This window comes from Schistocerca serialis, chromosome 2, assembly GCF_023864345.2.
Source record: "Schistocerca serialis cubense isolate TAMUIC-IGC-003099 chromosome 2, iqSchSeri2.2, whole genome shotgun sequence".
In the NCBI taxonomy this organism is placed as follows: Eukaryota; Metazoa; Arthropoda; class Insecta; order Orthoptera; family Acrididae; genus Schistocerca; species Schistocerca serialis.
In genome coordinates, this window is record NC_064639.1 from 927602014 (window position 1) to 927622205 (window position 20192).

The following is a 20192-nucleotide window of genomic DNA, read 5'->3' on the forward strand; positions in this document are numbered from 1 at the left end:
CATAATTTCAGAGATCTACGAACAACTCCGTCGCAATTTCTTTCTTTACAAAGCGATCGATGTAATGGCACAAACTCAAAAACCTTTAATCGGTGTACCATTCAACACTTTTTTATAGTCTCTTACGACTGTTATTATATGAAAATGTACATGGGCATTTGACATTTCCCATGAATCGAAAAAGAAATGTCATCATGTAACTGCTGGCTGTGGGAGAAATAAGTTTCATTCCCTTTCCACATTTTGAGCTAAAATGGAACGTTGATCTCTCTCCCAGGATCTGAGCTAAAACAGTTCCATTACTTACCATCCTATACGTCGCTGTATTGCCCATTACTACATAGCTCTGTACCTATTGTTCCGACAGATTACAACACTACTCTCTGGTCTTCACAACTGGCATAGTGCTGCGTATTGATCTGAGTACCCTTCATCATAAAAGTGCAGCTAATCGCTACACACTATCTTCTGTAGCGTTGGAATTATCCGTCACTAGGTAGAGTACTTCCAGCGGACCTACAAAAGCACTAGAGTTTCTTTTTCTTCTGCACTTGAACAAGCCGAGCCTCGTGATCAATTGTACTGTAGCTCTGAAGTGCTAATTAATTGCCTAGCCCGGCAGCACATTTATCTTAACTGCGTCGCATTCAACGATGAGTGTTCATCACATGCACGCAATTAAATCATTACGCTCAGTCACCTTAACAATGGCAAACGGACTTATCTGGTCGACTCTTCGAACATACCAGGTGCCTTATCATACATAACAGCTCGCTTATCATACCTTCTGCAAAAATGCGGCCTTTAAAATATTTCTAAAGAAACTGATTTCACGCCTAAGGGTGAACCGTATCTTCAGGATCGAAATTACGTGGATGGTGGAGGACCCTTAAGTGAGTCAGATAAGTCACTAATGGCTGAAAAAGATGCTGTGTTTTTCATTGCGATACACACTGACCAGCCAGAACATTATGACCACCGACCTACTATCAATATGGTGTGGCCGAGCGGTTCTAGGCGCTTCAGCCTGGAACCGCGCGACCTACGGTCCTGCCTCGGGCAGGTGATGTCCTTAGGTTAGTTAGGTTTAAGTAGTTCTAAGTTCTAGGGGACTGATGACCTCAGCTGTTAAGTCCCATAGTGCTCAGAGCCATTTGAACCATACTACCAATATAAACTCGTCCAGGCTATAGCAGCGTCAAAAATGGTTCAAATGGCTCTGAGCACTATGGGACTTAACTTCTAAGGCCATCAGTCCCAGAGAGCTTAGAACTACTTAAACCTAACTAACCTAAGGAGATCACACACATCCATGCCCGAGGCAGGATTCGAACCTGCGACCGTAGAATATAGCAGCGTCACCTGGCAAGGAATGACTGCGAGTCAGACACACGCACGGTGCATGTTGTATCAGCGAGGGTGCTGTCCATGTGTAGAATGGGGAAGGGACGCGATCTATTTGAGTCTGGCCGAGGACGGATTGTGATGGCCCAGAGACTCAACGCGAGCATTTCGGAAACTGCGCGACTTGTCGAGTGTTCGAGGAGTGCTGTGATGAATGTCTTCAACAAGTGGCGAAATCAAGGTGAAACCACGTTCAAACGTCGTGGGGTTGGTTGGCCATCATCATTACAGATTTCATACGTCACAGGCTAGGGAGACTGGTGAAGCAGGACGGGCGGCGGACTGTGGCGGAACCAGGATCTAATGAGGGGCAGAGTACAAGTGTGTCTAAACACGCAGTGCACCGAACACCCTCCTAACGATGGACCTCCGCAGCGACAATCCATGCACGTGCCAGTATTAACACTACAACATTTGCAACTACGACTCAGATGGGTACGTGACCATCGGCACTGGACGTTGGCTCAGTGGCAGAGCGTTGCATGGTCTGATGAGTCGCGATACCTTCTTCATCATGCCGATGAGAGGGCGCGAATCCATCGTATTCCAGGGGAACAGCTCCTTGGCACTTGTGCTGCGGGACGGAAACAAATGGCCTGAGGGACATTCATGTGGGCATCCATGAGTCCAATGGAGCTCGTGCAAGGCACATTGACGGCCAAGGAGTATCGTACACTGGTTGCAGACCACGTACACCCCTGCATGACAATCGTGTTTCCCGAAGGCAGCGACATTTTTCAACAAGATAATGCGCCACGTCAGAATGCCAGGAGTGTGATGGATTAGCTCAAGGAATAGAGAGTGAGTTCCAATTGATGTGCTGCCACCCAAACTCGCCAGATCTGAACCCAATGGAACACATGTGGGATGTGATTGAACATGGCGTCAAAGCTTATCGCCACCCTCCTCGGAATTTACGAGACCTGGGTGACTTGTGTGTGGAGATGTAGTGCAACTCCCTCCAGCGTCCTAGCAGGGACGCATTGCTTCCATGCCACAACGCGGCGTCGCTGTTGTCCTTCCCAGAGATGGACATCGAGTTTGGACCGTGGAACAATGAAACTGTGCCGCCTTTTTGGGTGGATCACCTTTCTTGTTGTACCACGATACACCGTCATCAAGGTTGACGGCTGCTCGAAACACGTACCTCGGCAGAGGCGCATAGCGGTCCTTCCACTTCCATTAAATATAGCATCAGGTCGCTGCCCTCCACATACTATGTTGTCTAAATTCATTGACTTCCACTTCTGTGAAGTAGCTTGATGGCTTTGGTCGTAGTAGGAACGAAGAAATTAAGGATTAAAATCATTATTAAATCGAAATCCTTAGCTGCCGACAGGTGTTGTTGATATAAATCAATGGGGACAGCTGAAAATATGCGCCCCGATCGGGACTCGAACCCGGGATCTCCTGCCTACATGGCAGATGCTCTATCCATCTGAGCCACCGAGGGCACAGAGAACTGTGCGAATGCAGGGACTTATTCATATAGTTAAGGGCTACCCGGCCATTGACCTTCTTCTGTGCGATTGCGCACGCTGTACCCGAACTTTTACGGAACTCGTCAGTATAGTCTGGCGCGAGTAATGAGTGAATGGGCAAATATCTATTAGGAACACTACGAATGTGGGTTGTGGATAGTTGGGAATGTGGATCTCAAGAAAAGCGCTGTCGCGCTGTCGCACTGTCCTCTGTGCCCTCGGTGGCTCATACGGATAGAGCGTCTGCCATGTAAGCAGGAGATCCCGGTTCGAGCCCCGGTCGGGGCACACATTTTCAGCTGTCCCCATTGATGTACATCAACAACTGGCAGCTAAGGGTTTCGATTTAATTATCATTCATTCTAGGGAAGCTGCACGGTCATAAATGGTATCTGTTCTTTCGGGAACAGATACCATATTCATAAAATTAAGGATTGTTTTAGTGCTCAGTAACTGTGGCATACCGAGCGAGGTGGCGCGGTGGTTAGCACACTGGACTCTCATTCGGGGGAACGACCTTTCGAACCCGCGTCAGGCCATCCTGATTTAGGTTTCCGTGATTTCCCTAAACCGCTTCAGGCAAATGCCGGTATGGTTCCTCTGAAAAGGCATGCCGGACTTCATTCCCCATCCTTCCCTAATCCGATGGGACCGATGACCTGGCTGTTTGGTCCCCCCTCCCAAATCAGCCCATCAACCAACTGTGGCGTAACCAGAACTGTGTAATTTTTCTTGAACATGTACAAAATGAAACACGACTAAATGGCGATCTTATTTTTGTAATAATGGAAGTTAAGAATATCTATACATCGACAAATAGTACATCGCCATTTGCGTATTAAAAACGGTGTCAGAAATCTTTTAAACAGTATGCCTATTAAATTTGCCCAGAGATTCTGCGATGCAGCCCTAGTCTTCCATGCACATGGGCAATTTCACTTCTTATGTCAATGTCCCCGCAGAGCCCAAACTGCCATGCGAACTGAGATCTTCATCTGATCTACATTCCACAGTTTTTTTAATAAACACTCAGGATTTTTTTTTAAAAAAAAGGAAGTAGTCACATACGATTAGAAGGGGCGAATCAAACGTGCGGGCTTCGTGGTCTGGAAACAACTCGCGAATCACCGCGATCATCACCTTGCCACTACACGCTGCAGCTCCATCTGCTGTAACCATATCCTCAGGCGAGAGTTTTAGCTGTTAAGTCTGACAGGTGCTGTATATCGTGAACAGTAACACCCCAGTCATGCTCGCGTAAGATACGTCAGACGCTGTTATTTCATTTGACAGCGTGCCTGTTTTCAGTATAAAGCAGTCGAGTACCTGTGTAGAGCAGTGAGTGCGTGTGCCCTCCGACGATGATGTCGACGTCTCGCATCTTGGTGGCCATGTCGCGGTCGATGTAGAGCCCCGCGTGGGAGAGAGCGACGATGATGTCGACGCCGCTTTGCTTGAGGCGCGCCGCTTCCTCCGCCACAGTCTGCGCCTCGTCAGTGAACGTCAGGTTGCCGGTGGTAGCCTTGTCCTGTGTCACCAAAAGCAGACCATCAGTCACGCAAAAGCAGTCGCAAGTACGTACACGCTGGCGTAATCCGGCGGCCGATGGAGGCGTGTTACACTGCCTGACAAAAAGAGTGAAGCACCTAGAAGACATGGTCGAATGTCAGTGTAACTTCATGGACGTACATATCATCGACGTTTCTGTAAACGATTACAATTGCAACTCTCTCTGACATGTAGAACAACTACCAGAGTTTGTTAGTGTTGTTGGTTTTTAGCATTGTTACCACGCCTGAGCCGGTCGATGTGGCCGTGCGGTTCTAGCCGCTACAGTCTGGAACCGCGCGACCGCTAAGTTCGCAGGTTCGAATCCTGCCTCGGGCATGGATGTGTGTGATGTCCTTCGGTTAGTTAGGTTTAAGTAGTTTCTACGTTCTAGGGGACTGATGACCTCAGAAGTTAAGTCCCATAGTGCTCAGAGCCATTTGAACCAGGCCTGATAGGGAATACAAGAGACGTGAAGAGCGTCAGATGTATAGTAATGACTGTGAAGAACACTGAGGTGCCACGTAATCGTCTGAGATAGTGTTATCGGCATCTGACAGAGTTTGAAAGGTGCCTCGTTGTGGGTCTCCATTTGGCCGGGTGGTCGAATATGCAAATTTGTGGGGCATTTGGAAGTGGCAGTGGCCCGATATGAGACTGCATGGTGTAACACGGGAGCCTAGTGTAAGGAGAAGAGACTTTGAATTAATTAAATCGCAAACACCCGACCGCGGACGCACCGGCGGCGGCTTAGATTGGGTCATATTCGTGTTGACAGCTGAAATCAGCCTGACAGGACCACGTGGGGCCAGTTTCGCACTGTGCTCCACAGATAGTGTTGTTTCTGGACTTCCACCTGCAGCGAAGGTGACCACGTGACCAGGAAACCCCGTCCGTTGTGCAGCACAATGGCTGCTCGTTTCTCATGGCTGCTTTTCGCGTCCGGTATAAAATTAAAGCTTACCCCAAAATTAATAAATATTGAACCACATGCGTCACTGTAGAGCCAGCAGACTCATCTGAAGGGGAAAAGATTGACGATTACGCGCGTGAAGGCGAGCATTCCATATTCGCATTAGTTTATAAGTTATTGTTAATTTTAATGTCGTAAATAATTCCTGAACCGTGAAAGTTAATATCTTGGCAACCCATTTTGTGTTTGCAAGAAACGAGGTGGCTAAAGACACATCTCGTAGAACTGTGGCGGACTATGATAGCAGATTTACTGAAATTACTCCCATATTTAAATGAGAAGCAAAAAATGGATTGCGCACAGTTAAAAACAGGTTTTCTTACAAAATAAATAGAGAAACATTAAAAGTAGCAGCAATGCTCTAACTTTATATATGTAGTAAATTATTTAATGCATAATTTAAAATGTTTGTTAATATTTACGCTTATAAATCCGAGAACGGAGGAAAACCATAGAAATTATTGTTTCTAAATAAACTTTCTTTCTTTCTTTCGCTTAGGTCATAGTGCCGCAGCGATCGCAGGGTCGGCGCGGTAAGAACGGATTTGGCAAGGTTAGATTTAGGGGTGGCCAGATGCCCTTCCTGCCGCCACGCCGTACCCCCAGGGATGCTGTCTGCATCTAGTGTAAATCGGGAAGTAGTGCGAACGTGTTTCAAACGTCCGCGACGCGTGTAACTGAGGCGATATGTGGAAAACCGCCTAAAAACCACATCCAGGCTGGCCAGCACACCGGCCCTCGTCGTTAATCCGCCGGGCGGATTCGAAACGGGACCGGCGCGCCTACCGGAGTCCAGGAAGCAGCGTGTTAGCGCTCTCGGCTACCCTGGCGGGTCTGTTTTTAAATAAACTATGTTAAATTAAAGAAGACCGATAACAGCATTATATTTCTCGAAAAATTTCCGAATGATTTGATGTATCGTAAGTGTATGAACGGTTAAAATTGAGAATGTCAGTAAATTTCGTGTTGAACTCAACTGACTTCAGTGGTAGTTGATCGTGGTTTCCTGTATGAACCGCGGCGTTTTGGTGGGCAGTCTATGTTCATGTACCGTTGGAGGCGATTAGGCTGCATTAGTCTGTGTTTCGAGGAAGTTTTATCTGATGAGCGGTGAAACAGCCGCTGGTGCGAGGGTGTTCTTACATCCCTACATAGACATTTCTCGGCATCTGATGGACTTGTTAATTTTTCAGGTTGTTTGTGATACAAACCGCATTGGGAAGGTTTCACTGTGTAGCCACTGTGAAATTTATAGTTTGAGAGACGGTGGAACCTTTACGGGTTTTCTAAAGATAAATCACGCAATTAATAGCGGTTTATTCGACCACATCCAATATTTAAGGAAACTCGGTCAGGACATGAAGTTAATTTATTGTGAAATGCTAATTTCGATGTTTCTCTGTTCTTATTGGAAATAAACTCGAACTTGTGAAACTTTAAAAAATATGTGAGTGTGTACATGATTTTTGCATAGCAAATCCTGCCTGCATATATATATATTAAATACGTTTGTGGAAAATTGGGTACATTGTGACGAATGTGAGTTGGCGCCCCATAAACGAAACGTAGCCAAACTTGTAAATCCAACCACATTTACAGGAGCCTATTTAAGTGTTTGTGCTGCTTAATGTGTGGGAAAATCTTTTCAAGCAGTAGCATTTGGGGGCTCTAAGCTGATGTGGAAATTGTGAACAGTTTAGAACTTCGATTTTCGGCAAGTTGATGAGAGAGATTGTATTTTATTTCGTCATCCATACCACATGCACATTCCTATACAACCCGCACGATTGCAATGGGAACATGAAGACATGCATAGACGTCGTGTCAAGGTTCCATTCGACGATGTCTGACCGCCACAAGGAAGGACCGTAGTACCGCGCACGAAGAACTTCGTATCTCATTCGCACCTGGGCCTACCATTCGAGAACAAATAATGGCCTCCCTGACATTCTGTGTCATCCCAGACCATTGGTCGGCGACTACCTGCAACCGGAGTAAGGAATATCCGTCTCATATATACGCTACCATTAACACAAATGGCTGCGCTTGCAAAGGCGCCATAACTAGACTGCATGGGTGCTGATGAAAGGTGTCGGATTGTGTTCAATGATGAATAGCGGTTCTGCACTACCCCAGATGACCAATGTCAGCGAGTATGGTGGCCACCTCGGGAGGTGTCTAATTTCTCCAATGTTTAGCAGATGCACAACGGTGCTACCGCTGGCGTCATGTTGTGGGCAGCCGATGGGTAAGACTGTTAGTGGTGCAGGGTGATTCCGACGGCAAAACTGTACGTCACGGACATACTACCTCCTCATGTGTTACTTGTCCTGCAGCAGTATTGTGGTACCATTCTTCAACAGAACAATGCACGGTTACAAATGGCGCGTGTGTGTGAATTGTCTACGTGATGTTGGGATACGCCTTTGGCGAACAGGATCCTCAAATCTGTCCTCGATAGAACATGTGTGGGACCACCTCGAATGTCAGTCGGTCCCAGTGCAAGTAATCAGGGTATCAAGGAACAGTTACATTTGTGGGCTAGTTTACCATTGGAAAGGATACAATTGCCTCATGACTCAATGCCCAAGCGAACCAGTGCGTGATTCGAGGCCAGAAGAGGTGCAACGTCATTCTGATAAGTGACCTTGTACTGCCACGTTCCTTGTAAATTCAACTCGATTCTCCAGTCACTGAAATAACATCACGTACCCTCTCAACCTGAGAAGTTTCATTTCGTTTCCTCTTGCCCTTCTAGGTGCTTCAGTCTTTTTTTGTCAGGCATTGCACGTACTGTCCATTAGCTTGTGAGGTTTCCATTCAGTAAAGGCCGAGCGAGGTGACGCAGTGGTTAGCACATTGGACTCGCATTCGGGAGGACGACGGTTCAATCCCGCTACCGGCCATCCTGATTTAGGTTTTCCGTGATTTCCCTAAATCGCTCCAGGCAAATGCCGGGATGGTTCCTTTGACAGGGCACAGCCGACTTCCTTCCCCATCCTTCCCTAATCCGATGAGACCGATGACCTCGCTGTTTGGTCTCCTCCTCCAAATCAACCCCCAACCCCAACCCTCATTCACTAAATCATAGCTACAGCTTGTAAATGAGTCGTTATCGAATTGCAGAGTAACATGTGGCCAACAATTAGAACAGTCTGAAGACATCCACATGGGCTGCTTGCGAGTGGCTTTCAACAAGCAACCGAAATTCTAATTTCGGTCGTTAGCTGCGATTGCCAGCCGACGTTTCGCGTTGCATCTGAAAGAGTATATCCATTACAATAATCATCCTTACGAACAATCAAGATGCTTCGTCGGACATCCAGCTGCTCGGTGGAAATTCACTATATCCACGCACTTCCTAGAGTGCGTATGGACTTTCATCAATTAATAACCGCCTGCCCCGCTTTTGAATAAAGGAACAGTGTCACAGCTGGATAACGATTCCTACACTAAAAGCCTGAATAGTGCATACAAGTCACACACGAACATCCCAATCCTCCTAAAAAATAAAACAGACATCATTGAACAGTTAACATCCTACAGATTTCTTGAGAGTTTTTGTAACAAAAATGATCGAGGAGACTTAAACTCATTTCATAGCGTTTCTATCACACCTCATAAACTGGAGAGAACTTTTGTTCGTTATCTCAGAAGACTGTGAATAAAAAATAAGACGGAAAAAGTGCTCACTCATAAAAAGTAATACTGTAAACGCAAACACATATTATAACCATTATATTACTGATTCTACTTCATTTTAAGCAAAAGTACCACGTCACAAAGTGAAAATCGAGTCAAAAAAAAAGAAGACTGTTGTCCAGTGTAATATTTCTGAATCGTGAAAAGTGCTGGATTAGCCAAGGCTACAAAAGTTCTTGTCATTTTCCAGTTTTAAACATGGCCGTTTCTCAGCAACCATAAATAAGTTTCAACACAGGAATCACACAGTCAACCGATTGCAAATAACTGTTTGGTACATTCACCTAGATTTCAACATCTTTAAGGATGACTTCATCAGAATTAAATTTTGAGAAACCCTATAAAATAATGCAGAGAAAATTAAATGCGACAAAAACATTAACCGAAATGACATTTGTCATGACATACAAAGATTACTTACGTAAAATTACATTGCAAGAAGGCAATTGTTAAAGTTAAGAGCAGATATGCTCAAGTCAAAAAATTAAATAAAACACGTTCCAACATTTGGCGCGTATACCTATCTAGGAAGAACATCACACTGATCGACCCAGTGGCTTGCATTGTTGGCATGAAGTCATTTCTACTGAAAATACTAGATAGACTGATTTGAGTTAAGCACTGAGATCCCACAGCCGAAGGACAGATCCGGTAACTCAGATGCAAAGAAACGGTTGCGTAGACGAACATATGGGCGATAACCGGGAAGATAACGTTTGGGAGAAAGTGTCTGCAAACAAAGATGTACTTGAGAAGTGTTTTCAAAGTCGTTGAGGAAATCACGTTTCGATAAAGTCCCGGAGAACGAAGACCGCTGCCTTGAGAAAGCTCTTTACATTTCCATTGTCCAGTGTCGAATTGGCATAATGACATTCAGGTTGTGACTGCATCATCAGTCAAGTTATGTCTTCTGTACTTATTTTCGGATGATTTTTAAGACCTTGTAGACCAGCGAAACTGAATTGCGACTCACAGTTGTAATCACGCAAGCTACAAGATCGTGTACGGATGGAGCCGAAAAGCTATGACCTTCGCAGTCACAATCTGTCGAGTCCTTTTGGTCGTCGAGATTCCCTCTGCACTGTAGCGGTTGCGGTGTATTACACTTACGTTAAAAATAGTATACGCCGATCTGAAACTAGTGCTGTTTCACCTCTGAAAATTTGGCTTTAAGTGCAGTTATTTGTGAGTCGTAATGAAAAATACATTTTTGACGCTGTTGCACAGTCAATATAAATAGACTATTGCGTCTTTTGTTTTGTTTTAACCGATAGATCGGCGTTTTCATACATTTAGAAATTATAACAGATAAATATTTAAATTTATGAAAACGCCGATCTATCAGTTAAAAAACGAAACAGAGTACTGTACTCTGTTACGTGGTTCTGCGTTTCCAAGAGGGGCTGCTGTTGCAAATACTTAAATCTGAAGATAATCCAAAGTGACCGAAACATGTAGTCTAATTAAAAATGCGGAACTGAGACGGAGCAATAAATGAGAATTATCTTAAAGAACCTAAATTCTTGTCATTATAGACAGAAAATATTATGTACTGAAACCACTAGCCAGTAATCAAAATAAAAAATTCAACAACAGACTAAAGCAATTGCTTGTTATCTAAATTCTGTGGACTAATCGCTATTCAGGCACGGCTGACAAATTAGCCTCACTTTCCACCCTCCTCAATCTTGACACCGTTTGTAAATTAGCATTAGGATGGTTGGCTGTGCATGAACTAACCGGCAAGTCCTGCATGACGTATCCCACGATGCCTATTCGACGCCCGCCACGCTCCACCACGACGGACCTGTTGAACTTGCCGACCATGGAGGGCTCCTGAGAGGCGTCCATGTTGGCGAGGACCACCGGGAACTGGATGTCTTCCAGGAAGGGCACCACGCCTTCGACTCCGTCGTCAAATTCGTGGTTCCCCAGCGTCTGAAACATAACATAAAACAACAGATATTAGTCTCTGAAGCCCTTTTTTTCAACTGTAAATTGGCTGTAGCGTTGGTAAGTTTGCGTCTCATGTATCGGCACAGGTGCACAGCAATAGTTGTCGCGCTGAAAGCGGAAAGCATAGCAGCAGTTTTCACCTGTTGTAAACATTTACACGACTTGTTCCACAGCTGCGTGCGGAAGTCCTCACGTAATGTTCACAGCTGTTGAGCAGCTGTGTTTCTCCACTGCAGCGCTACGGACATGTCCCTAAATTCCTTCGACTTTTTCTTCACTCTGACGAGAGAAATTTTTGTGTTACAGCTATACTTTAACTGACGTTGCCGGCGGATGTGCTTCTCTCTCAAAATTCACAGACTCAGCTCTCCTGGCCGAAATGAACAAAAGCTTCAGTACAGCAGAAAATGTTCTTGTTAATGCTACTTTAGATGTTTACCTGACATGAATCCAGAGCCGTCTCATCAATCATTGCAACTCCACAGGACAGGATAGTTCTTCAGTTCATGGGCATCATCCTTGTTTAATCTAATTTTGCGGATATCATTACACCAAGTAAATTCGAACTAAGTTCCAGTCGTATTACTCATAGCAACAGGGCGAGGCGATGCAGTGGTTAAGGTGTTGGACTCACATTCGTGACGATATGGGTTCAACGCTACATCGAGACACTCAAAACACCCCTGTGAAACGTAACAAAGGACAGGACTTCGCCTACTAAGTTTTCGTCTGTTAAGTTGCCATCACTTATCCGAACTTCTCAGAGTTCGCTGCACCTGACTGCAACTTCTTTCTTGCTTAGAAATTTTCACTCCATTTGCTCCTGCTGTTCCCGATATTGCTTATTATGGTGATTGTGTTTTCCTGTCTGTCTGCTCTGACAATTACTACTAGCGAAAGGAAGGGGGAAGGGCCTGGGAACAAATAAGAATGTAATATTTCACTCACACTTTTTCGCTTTTTAACATACAGGAATGGTGTACTTATATCTGTAAAAAAAGTCACAGAAACAGGAAGAACAAGGAAATCGAGGTATTAAGTAGAAAAAACAGGTGCCGCACATGTCACTTGTTAACACGTGGCCTGGAAAACAAAATATCTGAAGACTACAATATTATTTCCATAAAGAGAACTAAAGTCTAAGCTTTTGTAAGGAATGACGCCATAACGATGGAAATGGTAGTGAACTATTCACTCGTAACACAAGAAAATGAAAGTCTTTCTATTATCTGACATGTGACAAACGAGAATAACAAGGACACAGAGAAATATCTAGAAGATAAATGGCAAACAAAAAGTATTTAGAACACAGGGCACGAAAAGAAACATATTGGATCAGCTTAGATATGAGGGCTATTCGGAAAGAAAGATCCGATCGACCGCAAAATGGAAGCCACAGTGAAAATCAGAAATGTTTTGTTTTCAACAGTTTGCTACATCTTCCAGCTACTTCTGTACATAGTCGCCGCTCCGACTTAGACATTTGTCATAACGTTGTTCCAACTTCCCAATATTCTCATTATGCAAGGCAGCCAGCTGTGCTTTTCAAACTTCTCTATGCTAGCCTGCAGTTGTTGTCTGTGCCAAAATGTTGTCTTCACAAATATGGTTCAAATGGCTCTGAGCACTATGGGACTTAACATCTGAGGTCATCAGTCCCCTAGAACTTAGAACTACTTAAACCTAACTAACCTAAGGACATCACACACATCCATGCCCGAGGCAGGATTCGAACCTGCGATCGTAGCGGTAGCGCGGTTCCAGACAGAAGCGCCTAGAACCGCTTCACAGCCAGCAGGTGATGCGAGCAGAGATCAACATCAGAGGGAGCTAAGTCCAGGCTGTATGGTGCGTGATCAAATACTTTCCACTGAAAAAGCTTCAGGGCGGTCCTCATTGCCCCTTTAGTGTGCGGCCGAGAATTGTCATGAAGAAGGAAATGCATGACAGGTACGTTATATGAGGTTGCGTGAAATCGGGCGAAATCTCGCAGCGGACACTCATGCATGGTGGGAGATACCATTGTTCTAGGCACTTTTACGTCCTCACTGTGTGCTCAAAACTGAAAAGAGCGACGTGACGCCATTGACAGGCATACTAGAGACACTGCGCAAAACGTCTGTGCAAAGCTTCATCGGATTTTAGCTGTTTCCATTTTGCGACCTATGGATCTTACTTTCCAATAGGAACTTATCAGTAACGCAAACACGTGGAATTAAGTAGCGAGATCATCAATGCCAGGGCCAAATTATCCATAGAGTTGAAGTTGAAAAAAGATAAAGCTGTCGTAAATCTGAAGGCTGGTTTGAACCCTAGAGCACCTTTCTAAGCAAGATCTTATTGACGGTGGTACGCCACTGCCGTTGCCTCCACCCTTTGATTTGACACACCCAGCCAATTACACCGAGAGCTACAGTTTATTGTTTCCTTCGAATGACGTTGCAGTACTGTTTTTTCCAAGTTAACATACATTGCCAGAGGTGAAAGAAGTGATATGCGACACAAAAATCATCAAACCGTTGTATTGTATCAGTAGTCTTGCACTGAGCCATTGATCCACCAAGTCACACATTTTCGGATTAACGCTGAGTGCTGGACTCAAACCCAAAACCTTTCCTTTCGCCTGCTATCCTCTCACTGAGTTAGCCGAATGCGACTCACTAGGTTAGGCCTCACTTAATGTGGACAAGCAATGAAAACACACGCTACTCCAAACTGTACCATGACCACCTCGATCAATAAGTAACGCCGAAAGCATCATGCTAAAATTAGGTTGGGGTCAACCGGAAATCCACACTCAAAATTTCTGAGGTTTTTGAAGGATCTTTTCTGAGGCTTTTTTTACAAAGGACCCATGATCATGCTCGTTGCAGAGCAATAATGTAATTATAATTTATTCGACTTGTTTCACCAGTTGCCTTTACAACAGCAAAAAGCTTGTAATATGCAAAACGTACAACGCAAAATAGAGAGTAATGCAAATATTCTCAGATGAAACACGTATACCTTGATATCAGTGTGTTCATTGTGTAGAATTCAGTATATAACAAATTCAGAACCATTCAATTATAGGTATTGTTCAAAATAATAAGTTTGTTTGAGTGATCACCATTCGTAGCGAACACAGAAATATTCGTTTTGTAAATAAAAATAAACTTTCTTCTTGCTGTAAAGTATAGGGTGTTTGAAAAAGAACTACCTAGCTTTCATGTATCCTACAATCTGTACAAAGTGACATACACTATTCTAGTTTGTGGTGTTTGATTCGTCAACTCTCCAAGTTTGGCTCCCCTCTAGCTGGCAGGTCTGTTTGACCTTGAGACGGCACCAGTGTGGTTTTTTTCCTCTGTTCCCTCAGTTCAGTCCAGGTGTGCGTGCAGTGCAGTGCAGAGCAACTCAGCAATAATGTGTATTCCGCAACAGAAAATGCAGTGTGTTATTCGGCTTGTGAAAACTGACTCACTTGTAACAATGTAACGTAATTTTAGATGTTAGTATGGTGGTGAACCACCTACACAAAAACTATCTGTCATTGGCTAAAGTATTTCAAGGAAACCGGTAGTTTTTTTAAAACGGGGACATTTACTGTGACATGTTGACAGAGTACGTCTTTTCCCAAATGAACGATAGGGAGGCGGAAAAGGGGCTCGTGTTTTTCCAACAAGATGGCGCCTCACCTCACTGCAGTAACCATGTGACACTCGCTTTCCAGGAAGGTGGATAGGCAGGGCTGGCCCAATACCTCGGCCACCACGAAGCTCAGACTTAACCCCACTGGACTTTTTCTTTTGGGGCCACATAAAAAATGTTGTTTACAGTGAAACGATCAGAGACATCAATCATTTATGGGAAAGAATCGTTGCGGCGGTTGGGACAGTTACACCTGAAATGTTGGTGAATACGTGGCGAGAAGTGGAATGTCGTCTCGACGCGCGCGTGTCAACAAATGGATCCCACGTTGAAGTCTACTAACATTAAACAAAACTTGGAGGAATTCTCTTTCATAATATGTACTCACTGATGTAATTTCTCATTAATTTCGCCATTAAATTTATATTTAAAACCAGGGAGTTCTTTTTCAAACACCATGTATTTTATTTGTTCCAGACGCGTTTCAGCTTTTACTTTAAGACGCCTTCAGTGGACTCTAGTGCATAAGTTCGCAGCATTTTTCCATAAGTTTAATAAACACAACAGATCGCCTAAAAGATGGAGTCTATAGGTGTCGTATATCTCATGACCGAGTTGACAGTGGAACAGAATCGCCATCACCAATCCATTTATGGCCAAGTAGTATGTTAATGATATCACTGTAGTTCCTAACAACGAGTCCAAAGTGTGCCGGCGCCACGTTGTGTTCAAACCGCATACTTCTTGATGTAACTCTTCGGGCTTTCCCGGCGATCTAATGACATCTTGGGTTGTCGGGTGTTCTGCCGGATATCAGCGTCGTACTTGCACGATATTTCGGTCACGTAGCTCGTGACCTTCATCAGGTACTTCTTCTTTTTCCTGGTCTTTGTGTCTTATCTTCAAGAGATCGGCATATTAATTTTCGGATTTGGCGATGATAGTGATAGAGGGTGGCCGGATGCCCTTTCTGTCGCCAGCCATTTCTCCCCAGCTATACAGATTCTACCACCTTAGAAGCAAAATAACACATGACGGACGAAGAAAGGAACAAATAACAAGGAGACTAGCACCTGCAAAGAAGACATCCCTGGCCAAAAGAAGCCTAATAGTATCAAGCCTACTAGCATTAATCTGAAGCAGAAATTTCCGATGATGTACGTTTAGGACACAGAATTATATGGAATCCAGTGATGGACTGCGGGAAAATCGGGAAATACGAGAAGAAAAGCGTTTGAGACGTGACTTTATAAAAAGATGCTGAGAATTAGGTGGAGAAGAGGAGCATACAGAGAATAATGACAAGGAGTGGGGACAAGATGATAGGACACGTGCTAAAACATCAAGAAAAGGCTTCTATGGTACTAAAAGGAGCTGAAGAAGGTAAAAACTGTACGGCAAAACAGACACTGGAGTACATCCAATAAGCAACTGAGGACATTAGATGTGAGTGCTACTTTGGGATGAAGAGGTAAGCACAAGAGAGGAATTCGTTGTGAACGAGTCAGAAGAAATGGATGATATTACAATAAAAATTTAAGCTCAGTTAGTTGCAGTCTGAGGAAATTTCGTTTTTACTCTGAAACAACGCGTTTATGTTCGCCCCAGAATGTTGTTGTTGGATTTCGAATACACCCTGTATAGCCAAATACACAGAAGTGACGAAATCATGGGATAGCGATGCAAACATATACAGATAGCGGTAGTATCGCGTACGGAAGGTGTAAAAGGGCAGTGCACTGACGGAGTTGTCATTTGAACTCAGGTGATTCATATGAAAGGGTTTCCGATGTGATTACGGTCGCACGACGCGAATTAAGCGTTTGAGCGTGGAATGGTGGTCGGTACTAGAAGCATGGGACATTCCATTTTGGATATCGTTAAAATTCAATATTCCGAGATCCACAGTGTCAAGAGTGTGGTGAGAATACCAAATTTCAGGCGTTACCTCTCACCACGGACAACGCAGTGGCCGACGGCCTTCATTAACGACCAAGAGCAGCAGTGATCGTGTAGAGTTGTCAGTTCTAACAGACAAGCAACACTGTGTGAAATAACCGCAGAAATATTCCTAACGTATCCGTTAGGACAGTGCGGCGAAATTTGACGTTAATGGGCTATGGCAGCAAACGACCGACGCGAGTGCCTTTGGTAGCAGCACGACATCGCCTGTGGCGCATCTCCTCGACTTCTTAACATATCCGTTGGACCCGAGACTGGAAAACCGTGGTCTGGGCAGATGAGTCCCAATTTCAGTTGGTAAGCGCTGATGGCATGATTCGAGTGTGGCGTAGACCCCACGAAGTCACGTATCCAAGTTGTCATCAAGGCACTGTGCAAACGTGATGGCCCACATAGCGGTGGGAAGTGTGTTTACTTGGAATGCCCTGGGTCCTCTGGTCCAACTGAACCGGTCATTATCTGGAAATGGTTATGTTCGGCTATTTGGAGACCATTTGCAGACGTTCATGGACATCAGTTGCCCAACAACATTCTGGACAGTACGAGAGAATGATTTGGCCACTTAGATTGCCTCATGTGAATGCTGTCGAGCGTTTATGGGACATAATCGAGAGGTCAGTTCGCGCACAAAATCCTGCCCAGCAACCCTTTCGCAGTTATGGATGCTTGTGCTGTGTCAAAACGCACGGGGTACGTTCGCCCTTACTGATGCTGAGCGTCCTGCGTGATAAATCAATGATAACGCCTGGTGGTCACGATAATATACGTGTACGATGTGGTAAAACCAAAATCAAATTGTGTTCTAGATGATATGAGAATAGCAGGTGGCGAGCATGCGCGACTGCAGCGACATACCATATCGCCCTCGCTGCGTCCAGAGATGCTGACTCAGCGACGCGCAGCAGCCGGCCGCTATTGCGAAGAATCGACAGCATCGATGATTATTACATTAATTGTTAAAAGTTGGAAGTGTCCATAAACAGAATAATCATTACAAGACGGTAGACAGATTGGTATTTTAGTACAAGTAATAATATAGTTCCGAGTTTATGTCAGAGAGTACGTACTGCGTTGTGAGCTCGTTGCGAAAGGTAACAATTGCTAGTTGGATGTCGCATTTATCATCACGCAAGATAATCTGGTACTGAAATTAAAATAATTTGTTGCTCTGACGAGATCAGTATTGTAGACAACGAGAGTGGTTCATTAAATAGGCCCATTTATTCACTACTGCTTAACTTCAGTAATCATTGGTGTGTGAATATTGTTAAGTGACTATTCGTAGTTCTGTCGTGGCTTGGTACGATTTCGGCGTCGTGTCTGGGCAGGGTGTTGTTCCCATTATTTGGCAGACAGGCTGTTTGTATGATCAGCGGTTGAGGTGATTGCAATATTAATTGTACTAAGGCTGATTTCGTGTCCGATTAGTTCATTGCCAGTGTGATTGCGGCGCAGGCTAGATTCTTGTCGTCATCAGAGGCTCCTCTCCAACTGGAATCTTCTGCAATCAGATAGCGTTCTGCAATCTTAACATCTATTTAAAAGTAAGAAACTGTACCTAATTAAAGGTGTGGTGGTCGACTGGTGGCCTAAGTACTTTGCGCAACAGGATACTCTGCAATAACGGCATAGAGACGTTGGTACAGTACGATCCCTTGTCGTTGTCAGTCGATCTTGGGTACTGCCAGTCACGGACCAGTACACGCTACAGAGACAGCATTGCTCGATATTTCTGTTAGGGACTCCCAACGACTTGTTGAGTCCGTCCACGTTGAGATGCTTTCCTAAGCCAGGTAAAAAGATGACCGACACTATGTTAGGACTGCCTCAGTGTTTAGCTGTATAAAGATTGCACTCAGAGGAAAAATGGAAACCAAATGCTCTAGAGAAACTGCCAACGACTAGTGGAGACTCACCGCCGCGTCCCAGGGCAGTTTGTTGAGGAAGTGCGCGGTGACGTTCCAGGTGAAAAGCGTGTACCAGAGCGTGCCCTGGAAGTTGTCGCCGGCGTTGAGCAGCAGGTAGTTGTCCGGGTGTTCGGCCAGCAGCTGGCGCACCCTGCCCGCGATCCTCGCGAAGCCGCCGTAGCAAGGCTGCTGGGTCTGCGACTGCGAGGTCCGGCGGTCGCAGGGGTCGCCGGCGCCGTCCGTCTCGTCGTAGCGCGCGTGCCAGTCGTTGAGGTGGAGCAGGTGCAGCTGGAAGCTGTCCCCTGGAGAGCTGGTGGTAGACGCGGGCAGCGCCCTGGCGGCGCCCGCCACCAGCAGCGGCGCTAGCAGTAGCGGCAGCACCTGCATCGCGTCTCGTTTGGTCAGCGCACCCAGAAGCCGCTCGGAGCAGACTGGTCGATGTGACGCGCTGCGTCCGGCGCCGCGCGCACAGAGCGCCACAGCGATAACGAGGCCCGGCAGCTGCGCGCTTCCAAGGCCGCGCCGCTCCGTACGCGCTCGCTGGCACACAACCTGTTGTGATTCAGCCGTGCAGCTGAATCTACCGAATCTACGTTTACTCACACTTTAGAAGGCATTGTACACTGCGTGACAGAGGGTACTTTCTCTCTCTCTCTCCCCCCCCCCTTTTTTTTTTTTTTTTTTTTTTTTTTTTTTTTTTTTTTTTTTTTGAGTCATCGGTTGTCTGACTGGTTTGATGCTGCCCGCCACGAGTTCCTCTCCTGCGCTAATCTCTCATCTCAGAGTAGCACTTGCAACCGACATGCACAATTGTTTGCTAGATGAAATCCACTCTCTGTCTTCCTCTACAGTGTTTTTGCCCTCTTCAGCTCCCTCTAATACCATGGAAGTCATTCCCTGACGCCTTAACAGATATGCTATCATCCTGTCCCTTCTCCTTGACAGCGTTTTTCACATATTCCTTTCCTCTCCGATTCTGCACAGAACCTCCTCATTCCTTACCTCACCAGCCCACCTAATTTTCAACATTCATCTGTATAAAATTGGAAGGAGAATCAGCATTGGTCGTATGTTTTTGTTTTATTGTCCACAAAATCGATTTTCGGTCACTTAGGGACCATCCTCAGTGCTGTAATATACAATTAAAATTGGTAGGCACTGGCGTCAACAAGCTTAGAGCGATCACATAAACTGTACCAGTCAGATTATGTGATCGCTCTGAGCTTGTTGATACCAGTGGCTACCAATTTTAATTGTATATTACAGCACTGAAGATGGTCACTACGTGACCGAAAATCGATTTTGTGGATAATAAAACAAAAAAATACGACCAATGCTGATTCTCCTTCCAATTTTATCCACTATTTGGCGGTGGTGCACAGAACACTCCATGGAGTCGCCAATCAACATTCATCTGTGGCACCACATCTCAAATGCTTCGATTCTCTTCTGTTCCGGTATTCCCACAGTCCATGTTTCCCTACCATACAGTGCTGTGCTAAAAAAGAACACTATCAGAAATTTCTTCCTCTAATTAAGGTTTGATACTAGTAGAATGCTGGTAGACTTCTCTGGGCCAGGAATGCTCTTTTTACTAGTGATAGTATTTAAATGAAACAGCAAGGTTAG

The 20192-nt window shown here is 45.0% G+C and overlaps 1 protein-coding gene across 1 annotated transcript in view; it reads right to left on the bottom strand.

Annotated features, from left to right (window-relative positions):
• Nucleotides 1-18980, bottom strand: part of LOC126458300 (apyrase-like) — a 70535-nt gene extending 51555 nt beyond the window's left edge. The window contains exons 1-3 of the mRNA XM_050095245.1: nucleotides 18573-18980; nucleotides 10849-11046; nucleotides 4212-4413 (exon numbers count right to left, since the gene is read on the bottom strand). Of these exons, the coding sequence (XP_049951202.1) occupies nucleotides 4212-4413; nucleotides 10849-11046; nucleotides 18573-18950 (778 nt within the window). The 5' untranslated portion in view covers nucleotides 18951-18980. The remainder of the gene's footprint in view (nucleotides 1-4211; nucleotides 4414-10848; nucleotides 11047-18572) is intronic.
• Nucleotides 18981-20192: the final 1212 nt, after the last annotated feature.